An 11,157-nucleotide genomic window follows, 5' to 3' on the forward strand; every position below is an offset into this window, starting at 1 on the left:
ATGCTCTCTTGTACGTATGAGATGAAACACGAAGTGATGCTTCAGAATTTGGAGGCCTAGGTAGCCACTCTGCAGAAGTGACCGGATGGGAACTCGAAACGGGCCGAACGGCGAAATCGAGAAGCAGACTTCTGGGCATCATTACTGGGCACTGCCCAGTTTCCTAATGTGACAATGCACTGTCCCGCACGTCAAAGCCCAAAGTCAGCACTTCGCCAGCCGGAGGCGCCCTCGCCAGGGAATATCTTCGGTCACAGGCTCACAGCACAAAGCTTTTCTGTGATGGCCGGCATGATGTTCTTTTTCTGGATGCATAAATAAGGTAACAACTCCCAAATACAACAGCCAACAGGATTCATACGCCACCGTAGTACCTGAAACAACCAATGATATTATTACTTTTTGTGGATGAAACACACACACGACTTGCAGCATCACTTTGGCACACAAAGCGACATGTTTCAGTTCTACAACCACGAGTACAATAGGTTTTTGTACACGGAACCAGGAATAAAATATGAACTTCAGAAGTGAAAGCAGCCCCTTTCCAGTAAAGCATGTTTTGTAGGAGTACGTGGAAGCAATCCCCAGTTAAAGCTATAGCAAATAGACTTGACCAGATGCAATAGAGTCAAGTTACAATTGTTCAATTCCCTGTAACTCTGCTTCTCAAATCCACACATACATACTCTGAATTCCTGCAACTCTGAATCACACCATATATACAGAAATATAGTAGCCCAAACAATATCGTAGGATCTCTTTTTCACGCTGACACAGAATCTATAGTAAAAACTAGCAGATAGACTTGACCAGATGCAGTAGACTGAGTGCAATTATGGAATTTCCTGAAACTTGATCTGCGAAAGCACACCACCCAAACAAATACCGGGAAAAATCATGTAGGCAAAACTATACCCAAGTATAACTTGCCCCCTGACACAAGAAGCTAGTACATGTAGGCCAGACAATCTCAGAGTATACAATTCATACAACTAAGGTGTAGTTGTCTTGATACATGAAAGCACTGTATACATCATACATGAGTGCTACTTATTAAGCCATTCGTACGATAATTTAGAAGCAACCACATAAAAATACATCTGGAAGCCATATTACACTTCAATACCTCTCTTGTAAGTATAACGTCTCCCCTTCCAGCAATGCATGTGTATTCTCCAACATTCAGATCAGGTACGCCAACCTCTTGCGGATTTGACAAACCATTCGCCAATACGTCTCTATCTAATCAGAATGGCAGCTGCAAATCCAACGCCAAACCCAAGCCCGGCGAAGAGGAACAGAACGACATCCACATCAGATGACTTCTGCACATGCACTGTACTTGGGGGAGCAGGCGAAACGCCACATGGGTTGGACAATGGCAATCCGCACAGCCCCAGATTGCCTTCAAATGATCTGTTTTGGAACGTTGAAAATTGCCCTATCCGAGGTATCCTACCCACCAGCTGATTGTTGCGCAAGTTCAAGATACCAAGAAAGCTCAGATTTATTAGGGACTCTGGAATATCACCAGAAAGCTGGTTCTGAGACATGATTCCAGTTGAGTCATCCCGCCAAATTCTTCCGGAATATCACCGGTGAAGGCATTGCCTGACATGTTTAGCACGAGCAACGAAACAAGTCTTCCAAGTGATACAGAAATTGTACCATCAAATGAATTATTTGACAGGTCAATTACAGTTAAGGTAGTCAAGATCTTATCAAATGTCCTGTAGATGCTTTTATATGTTATCGCCACAGCGTCTTGATAGGCTCCTGGTCTTGTCGCATTTGTCTCAGAATCACTGATAATATCACCTGTAGTATTCAACTCTGCCATCATTGATTCCAACCCCACAAACGATTCTGGACTCAAATTACCGGAAAAATTGTTCGAGGCAACATCAAGAATCTGTAACCTAGAAAATTTGTTTTCTATGTCAAGATCACCACCTATCAAGCCATAGAATTGGTTGCATCTCAAGATGAGAACACGAAGTGCGGGAAGCCTCCTCAGCCATGATGGAAAAATACCTTCCATGTGATTATTTCCAAAGTCAAGAAACTCTAGCTCCAGGCACTTGGTAAGTGTCTTTGGAAACTGCCCTTCAATCTTACTGTTGTTCAAATCTAATGTTTGAAGCCTACATCGGTCGTTGATGTTATTAGGCAACACACCTTGAAATTGATTATTCCGCAAACTTAATATGATCATGTAACCATCTTCTATTAGACATGAAGGTATCCGCCCACTAAAATTGTTATAAGATAGGTCGAGGAGACTGATAGCTGAATCGCAAATTGAGTTAGGTATATGTCCACTAATATTATTTTTAGAAACTCTGAACTAATAGCCAAGATAGAGAGTGAAGTTTTTAATTACCGAAGAGAAAAGATTGTTCGAATAATCCAAGATATATGCTGGTGGGACTGGCATTGGAATCTGCCCCTGAAGTTGATTGGAACTGAGATCAAGAGTTTGCAACCAATTGAAAGGGAGAACATATGAATTAAGTTGCATAACAGTGAGCATGTTATGTGAAAGATTCAGGTAAGTAAGGCTACTGCTCCATGTCACCCATATCCACTTCGGAATAGCCCCACTCATTCTATTGCATGACAGGTCCAAGTAAGACATTTGGTTAAGGTGTGCCAGCGAACTTGGGAATCCCGTTAAATTGCAATTTCTTAATTTTAAATTGCTAACTCGAGCGAGAAAGGTAGACTCGGAGTTGTTACCTTCTCCATGCATATCCATGACTGATAAATTGTTGTTGGAAAGACTCAAATGAACAAGATTTTCCAACCTCCAAAACGAGGAAAGATCCACGGAACCCACAAACTTGTTCCAGCCAATATCAAGATAAGCCAAACTTCTGAGTTCAAAGAATGACCTGGGTATGTTTCCTGTCAATTTATTGGTGCCTAGATCCAATGATACCATGCGTGAAGACGTCGCATTGAAGTCTTGTATAGAGGCAGCTATTTGGTTTGACTGAATACGCAAGTGTTGCAATGTCGGAATAGTGAAAACATGTGCTGGAAGTTCCCCTGCATACAGAGTAAAGAATGTTACCTGCTCTGGCATATCAGTTAGATTAACAAGCTCGAATGCTTTGTACTATATTATTCCTACCGTCTTAAAATATATATAAGGAGTATTTTATTTCCTCAAGAAAAGCCTTTAACCAAAAACTACCCCTAAAATATGTGGTTTATGTGATATTAAATTACAATCATAAGCAAATATTTTTTTAAATGATTGTAATACCCTTGAAACAAAAAACCATCAAATTTTTGTCACATAAATCATTGTAATACACTTGAAACAAGAAAATAATATTTATATATGAATTGGCAAATCGTAATCTTACCATTGAGAACATTCGATGAAAGATCTAACACAATCATGTGCGTCAAATTAGATATGGAACTTGGTATGCTTCCAGAAAGGCTACACATTCGAATACGTAGTAATATCAACTTTTTTAATAGACCAACTGAATGGGGTATTGGACCAGAAAACTCAGATTCATATATTGCCAAACTCTCTAAATTACTAAGATTGCCAACTGCAGATGGTATTTGTCCTGAAAACACACAATTAGAGATTTCCAATCTAATGAACTTACTGAGGTTGAAAACTGAAGGAATTAGTACAGATGAGTAAGAAAAGGTACCAATATTGCCGTTAACATAATTTATTCCTAAGCTTCTCAGGTTCATGAGTTTGCCAATTGAAGATGGTATTGGCCCTAATAAATAACATCCTTCGATATTCAAGCTTTTCAAGTTTGTCATGTTGCCAATTGTAGATGGTATTGGACCATTAAAGCTGCATCTAGAGATCTCCAAGCTTGTCAAGGCTACTAGATCGCCAAATAGAACTGGCCTAGTGAAGCTGCAGTCAACAAGTGTTAGGATTCTCAAGCTCTTGAGTTTGGCAACTGAAGAAAAAAATGTCCGAGAGAAGTCCAATCCAAAGAGTTCTAATCTTGGCAAGTTCTGCAGGTCTCCAATCTGTGATAAAACTGTTCCTAAATCTCTTGCCTGGTCCGTCTGAGTTAGCTTCAAATGCAGTAGAGACCTGAGATTACCGAATGAAGACTGAGGCTCCATAGAAACGAAATTCACATCAATGCTCAATGTTTTCAGAGACTCGAGATTGCTAAAAGGGCTTGGTTTTGCAAAGGAGAAATTGGTCCCCTCTAGCATCAGCATCTCTAAAGAACTGGCGTTGGAGAAGTTGGGCACATGCCCTGAGAGTTCCTGATTCCAGGATAAATCAAGAACCCGTAGAGTTTTTGATCGAAAGGTTCTACGAGGAAACCACCCTTGGAGATTGGTCGAAGGAAGTTGAAGCACACTTAAATTGGGAAAATCCATGAAATACTCTGGAAAAGGAGACGCATGCATATGATAGTTTCCTCCCAGGTTTATCACAGTTAGAAAGTGGAGGGTTGAGAGGGATGAACAAATAGGATCGATTAGATTACAATCACTCAAGCTAAGAACTTGGAGATCGGGAAGAGATTTAGCAAGAGCAGGGCACCAACCTTTGATGCTAGACATATCCACTATATCGAGGTAGATCTCTCTCAGATTGCTGAGGTTGGCCAATAGGATATGGAAGTTGGGTTGCTCCAACCGGAGCCTATTAGTGACGTCGTCGATGCTGGTATCATCGCCATAAACAGAATCATCAGGAGTGATATCGTAAAGACAAGAAAGATCCAAAGAGATAAGGCTTGCAAGTCTGCCGATGACAGTAGGAATCTGGCCACTGAAGCCTGAATTGGAGAAGTTGAGGTGGGTGAGCAAGGAGAGCCTTTCAAACCCACTTGTCGGTATGCTGTGCGAACCAAAATTATTCATGCTAAGGTCAAGTAGTTGGAGCGAGGCGAGCTCGAAGATTGCAGGGTCAAGGCCCTCGCTGTACAAGCCACACCCACGGAGTTCCAAAGCAGTGACATGGCCCGATGACTTGCTGCAGCCAACACCTTCCCAAAGGCAACAGTCAGTGCCATCCTGCCATGACTCAAAGAGATTGGGGTAACGGAAGAATGAGAAGGATTTCTTTCGAGCCGAGCCCAGGCTTGGCTTGGTGCGGTTGAGAAGCTAAAAAGCAGGCTCGAGGCTCGGCTCGCGAGCCTTCCACCAGATTAGCCCAGCCCAGAAAAAATCCCCCAAACCAGTGAAACCACCGAACCTATACAGGCAACCAGTCCAACCACGCGACCTTCTTCTCGTCTCCTCACGCGACGAAATTTCTCGCGCCGGCGCCGCCACCCGCTGTCCCGCTCCAGCCTCCACCACCAACGCCGGCTAACACCGCCCCCATATCCCCACCTCCCATGGATCCCTCCGGCCCGGACCCGCCGGACCTAGCCTAGGACGGACGCGCGCACTCCGGCGGGGCCGCCGGCCTAGGGTTAGCGGCGGCTGCTTCCCGTCGGCCGTCCACGTCCACCAGGAGGGCCTCTACCTGCCGGCCTCCACTGCCGACGGGCGACGGACAAGCCTCTGTCCTACCACCGCCGCAGGTCAGTACTACGTCTCTTCATTTCTTTTCTTTCCTAGTAAACTTCTATAATTATTTTGTAGTTATTGTAGTTCTAGTTCAGTGTACCAGATTACCAGTTGGTTCATGATTCATGAAGTTGTAATTATTTTCTGCCAACATGTTCTTATAGTTGTAATTATTTTGTGCCATGTATTTGTTAGATTACCGGCTAGTTGTAGCTCTTGAAGAAGCAACACTGATGGGATAGTGAAGGATCGCAGGCACGTCCGGTGAAGCATACAACGCAGCAAAAGAGGCGTGCTTACAACAATGCGATGAATTCGAAGACGGCTGCTCTGCTTGGCATCCATTCAACTAGACCAGGATCGTCGCAACCCGCAGCAGCGACCGAGTCACAATGGACAGAAGCAGCTTCTCCTTCTCCAGTAGTGGTGTTTTAAACGGATCTATGCACATGAGAAAGCTACTACTGAATATAATTTGATAGATACCGAGTTTGCAAAGCTGTATGAGACTTATGATATGTATCACCGTCATGAGAAGGCTGATAATTACAGGTCAGGTGCATCCTCATCTACAACTGTGGATAGTTCCTCTTTACCCTCAAGTGCTAGCGAGTTTACCTCGTACTTAAGCGAAACTAATTTGGAGACATCAAAGAATGAGCTTGATAAGTATCTTGATGAGGCGAATGAGAGCTTGCTAAACAAAAACTTTGATGTGCTATTGTGGTGGAAGCTGAATTCACGTAGATACCCCGTCGTGGCAAAGATGGCAAAGAATTTATTGACTATACCAGCCACTTCAGTGTCTTCGGAGTCAACTTTTAGCACCGGAGGTCGAGTTCTAGATGACTATAGGAGTTCTCTAAAGCCGGCGATGGTGGAGGCATTGGTGTGTGCTTCTAGCTGGCTTAAGGGTGCCCACAATGACAACAAAGTTTCGCTGGGTCCAGTATGTTTTATTTGTCGAACGAACTGCATGTCTTTATGACGTATGACACTATCTATTGAACCTTCGTGTTCAGAACCTGTGATGTATGCTATTGGGCTTGGGCAGGGACAGTGCATTGATCCATTCCACCAATGGGATACAATCAGGTAATTAATATCACAGTAGCGAGATAAGAACCTCGGAATAGTGAGATCGCTATTTATCCTCGAATTGAGGTACCAAATCAAGCAGGCCCCACAGTACAAACGATGGAATGATGGTGTGTAATAACTGGATAATAACATTTCGACGGACCAGATGGGATGTTGGAGTTTGTAATTTAACACACGCGACAGACAAGTTGAACAGTAGGCCAGTACCTGCTAGTACGTGGCAGCACGAGAAGGAAGCGGCAGCCGAGATCCCGCGCGCTGCGCCCTCCGATGGGGGCTAACAGCAGAATGAAACCCAGCGACGACCTGGTGTGGGTGCGGCGAATCGATCTGTGGCTGGGCTCCCTGAAGGCACATGTGTCAGTACCTCAACACTAGTTAGTTAACTGATGGATATATATGCTACACTGAAGCAAACACTTCGTCAGTTAACAGACGGCCTAGATGGAAGCGGAGCATCAACTCAAGATCAAATGGACCACGAAGATGTCAAACATGCTACAGCTGTATTATGTGTTATCTTTATTTCCTTCATTAAAACTCTATTGTAATCGGGATACTCTTATATGCCTGGCTCTGCCGTGAAGAAAAAAGAAAAAAAGTGAATCCTAAAATTAGTGTCTCCTAGCTTTATCTTAGTGTAGCTTCTTCTCCAGACCACGCGAGGGCGATTCCTTGAGATTTCCTCTTGTATCCGGCCAAAATCAAGTCGATTTCCCCGATTCCACTCCTCTAATCGATCCCAGGCATCACAATGGTATCAGAGCGCAGTCCATCCTCGGCCGGCCGGCCGCGAATCGAATCTGCGAGGACGGAAGTTTTGGATCTCTGCTAAATTCCCTTCCCACCCTCCCAGATTAACGGCGGCGGTAGATCTCCATCAGAATCGGAGGCGTTTCCTCTCAGTTTTCGCGGAGACGATGGGACAGACAAGGGCCCAAACAGCAGCGGCGGCAGGGGCCTTCGATGCGCAAGCGGCTGTCGAGCGGCTCGAGTTGGAGATGGCGGAGATGCGGACGGATATCAGTGACTTGAAGCAGTCCACCTCGGTGATTACTGATATTCAGAAGAACATGGTGACGATGAACGCCATGGAGGCGATGATGCAGAAGTATCTTGCAGCCCCAACTCCTCCAAATGGTACGCCTCAACCTCAAGTCTCACGTACTGAAGGTAATCCAACATCACATGATCCTCAGGGTAGTAAGGTTGCTCCAGTTACTAGTTCATATCCAGTAATTTGGTCACAAACATCTCATACTCTGGGCATGCCGATTGACACTAGAGCACTGGACACATCCATGGCCAGCAAAGCAATCATGACAGACAGTGTGACTTGCACCACCGCTCGTGTTCCTACACAGAGTCAGTCACAGTATGTTGTGCATGAAAGTGGATTGTATGTACCACATCATTTCCAGATGCCACCCATTTCCCAACCACCACCTCGTGTGGTAGAACACGCACCTTTTCCACCACAACCAGGATCATGGAAATATCAACAAGGGCAGAATTACAATCCAGTTACTGGACAGTTTCTTCCATTTCCTGACACACAAAACAAGCAGCCAACACTGTCTACCTTTCGAGTGCAGCAACACGAACATGACAGGAATGATCACATACAACAAATGGGAGGTGTGTCTTATTATGCAGATGCTGTTCTTAGAGGCCCACGCTTGGAAATTCCTTTGTTTGCAGGAGATGATCCAATTGGGTGGTTACAACAGTGCGAGAAATTCTTTGACATGTCAGGCACCCCTTATGATCAGTGGGTAAATATTGCTACTGGACACTTCTTTGGAAGAACAAATGTGTGGTTAAAGAACATATGTGTGCCCTGGCAGATGGTAAGTTGGCAGGAATTCTGCCAAATGCTTGCGGATCGATTCACCCAAGCAAATGCCCATGAAGCTGTAGAAAAACTAAAGAACATTCAACAACATGGCTCAGTACAATCCTATATTGACAGTTTTGAAGAATGTGTACAACTGGTCAAAAGGGATCACCCTTATCTACAAGAATCCTTCTTGATGAGCTGTTTTATTGGTGGCTTAAGACCTGATATTAAACATGATGTTAGTGGCCAACGTCCTCAAGGAATTTTGCAAGCCTACTGGTATGCTAAAGTGTACGAAAATGCAGCAGCTGCTAAGAAAACTTACTACCAAAGCTTGCAGCCAAAACAGAGGGGCCAAATCAGCTTCAGATTTCCACCTAAACCAATACAGCTACCAACAAATGACAGACCAAACAACAGTCAGCACCCTGAGAGGCCAGCTACTCAGACTGATCGACCCACTCGTCAATGTTGGTACTGCAAAGAGCCGTGGAACAGGGAGCACAGATGCCGACAAGGCAGAACTCTACACATCATGCAAGAAATAGATGATGACGAGACTGAAACTTCTGAACCTGAAAATTCTCCAACTGCTGAACAAACCTATCACACAGCTCCTAACACCCCAGAAAACAATTCATCAAAGGCTGAACTTATGCATTTATCAGCGCATGCTACTGAGGGGACAACCAGCATTGCAACGTTTTCTCTCCTCATTTCCATTGGAGGACAACAAGCAGTTGCATTGGTAGATAGTGGAAGCTCCAGTACCTTCATGGACTATAACTTTGCCCTCAAAACGGACTGTGTACTCGCCAATATAAAGCCACAGAAAGTTTCAGTCGCCGGTGGAGGACATCTACTATCAGAACATGCTGTTAACAGGGTGCCATATTCCATACAAGGCAACAAATTCTCTTCCACGTTCCAGGTGCTTCCACTGAAGACGTATGATATAATTCTAGGTATTGATTGGATGTATTCTGTCAGCCCAGTGACTCTGGATCTTCCTCTTAGACTCCTGACTGTGAAAGACAAAGGCAGATTGATTCGACTAACAGATCACACGATTCCACCTGAAAAGTGTGTACTGAAACCGGAAGACATGTCTAAACTGCTGTCTAAATCAGTTCTGGGCTACATTATTCAAGTACACTCATTGGAAGTAGAACAACCGGATATCATGGACACCATCCCAGCTGAAGTTGAGAAGATCTTACAGCAGTTCCAAACGGTCTTAGGTGAACCAACTGGTCTACCACCAACTCGAGATTGTGACCATGCAATCCCACTTCTACCAGGAGCTCAACCACCAAATCTTAGGCCCTACAGGGTACCACATATGCAGAAAGATGCTATGGAAGAGATCATACTGAAAATGCTTAAGAATGCAGAAATAAGAGCAAGTCTTAGCCCCTACTCCTCCCCTGCTGTCATGGTTAGAAAAAGGGATGGTAGCTGGAGATTATGTGTTGATTACAGGCTGTTAAATTCCATCACAATCAAAAACAAATTTCCCATGCCAGTCATAGAGGACCTCTTGGATGAGTTACGGGGCGCAACCATCTTTAGTAAACTGGACCTTCGGTCGGGATATCATCAAATCCGGATGAACACTGCTGACATTCAAAAAACGGCTTTCAAAACCCACATGGGTCACTATGAATACACTGTAATGCCATTTGGGCTTACAAATGCGCCGGCAACCTTCCAAAATCTGATGAATACCATATTCAAGCCTCATCTAAGGAAGTTTATTCTGGTTTTCTTCGATGACATCCTCATTTACAGCAAAAATATGGAGGAACACTTAAAGCATTTGCAAATCACGTTCAAAATTCTCCAGGAGCACTCCCTCTTCGTCAAGCTCTCAAAATGTTCCTTTGCTACTCCTCATGTGGAATATCTGGGACACGTCATTTCTGCTGCAGGGGTTGCCACCAAACCACAAAACATTGAAGCAATCATCAACTGGCCTCTACCCAAAACACTAACCAAGCTGAGAGGATTCCTTGGCTTAACAGGGTATTACAGGCGCTTCGTCAAGGATTATGGGAAAATTTGTCGGCCTTTGCACGATCTTCTCAAGAAAAATGGATTCCACTGGACTCAAGAGCATACAAATGCCTTCGACAAGCTGAAACACATTATGACGACATGTCCAGTACTGGCTCTGCCAGATTTCACTAAAGCTTTCGTTCTGGAAACTGACGCCTGCGGCACAGGGATAGGCGATGTTCTCATGCAAGGTGGTCGACCATTAGCTTACCTGAGCAAAACCCTGGGCCCAAAAGCTGCAGCTCGGTCAGTCTATGAGAAAGAAGCATTGGCGATATTGGAAGCTTTAAAAAAATGGCGGCATTATTTCATTGGAAACTCTCTGATCATCAAGACAGACCAGCAGAGTCTACGATTTATGACTACTCAGAAACTCACCGAAGGAGTACAACATAAATTGCTCCTGAAACTAATGGCATTCGACTACACCATAGAGTATAAAAAAGGGAAAGAAAATATTGCAGCTGATTCCCTTTCTCGAAGAGACTCTCACTGTCATGCTATTACAGTCTGTGTTCCAGAATGGCTAGAGGACGTCAAACTGAGCTATCTACAGGACCCTGACAGTGGTAAACTATTGAAGAGAATGGCCAAGGACGTATCAATTCCACCTCAATATACCATCA

The 11,157-nt window shown here is 44.2% G+C and overlaps 1 protein-coding gene and 1 pseudogene across 1 annotated transcript; both read right to left on the reverse strand.

Annotated features, from left to right (window-relative positions):
- Positions 1 to 802: 802 nt before the first annotated feature.
- On the reverse strand, positions 803 to 2,218 carry LOC139838378 (receptor like protein 24-like; annotated as a pseudogene).
- Positions 2,219 to 2,343: 125 nt separating this feature from the next.
- LOC127339142 (uncharacterized) lies at positions 2,344 to 4,343 on the reverse strand. The gene is made up of 3 exons (XM_051365024.2): positions 3,684 to 4,343; positions 3,378 to 3,593; positions 2,344 to 3,054 (listed from the first exon to the last, which is right to left on the reverse strand). Exons 1-3 carry the CDS (start codon positions 4,222 to 4,224, stop codon positions 2,351 to 2,353), a joined length of 1,461 nt encoding a protein of 486 aa, XP_051220984.2. The 5' UTR covers positions 4,225 to 4,343; the 3' UTR covers positions 2,344 to 2,350.
- Between the last annotated feature and the right edge of the window lie 6,814 nt (positions 4,344 to 11,157).

The sequence above is a fragment of the Lolium perenne genome, chromosome 3 (genome assembly GCF_019359855.2).
Source record: "Lolium perenne isolate Kyuss_39 chromosome 3, Kyuss_2.0, whole genome shotgun sequence".
NCBI classification, from domain to species: Eukaryota; Viridiplantae; Streptophyta; class Magnoliopsida; order Poales; family Poaceae; genus Lolium; species Lolium perenne.

Excerpts from the sequence above, each read along its gene's own strand:
- LOC127339142 (XM_051365024.2), bottom strand. The coding sequence starts at position 4,224 with ATGCTGATGCTAGAGGGGACCAATTTCTCCTTTGCAAAACCAAGCCCT. Across the intron at positions 3,594-3,683 it reads TTATGTTAACGGCAATATTG|GACAAATACCATCTGCAGTT; the intron begins GTACCTTTTCTT and ends GTGTGTTTTCAG. Across the intron at positions 3,055-3,377 it reads TTCATCGAATGTTCTCAATG|GGGAACTTCCAGCACATGTT; the intron begins GTAAGATTACGA and ends CTCTGTATGCAG.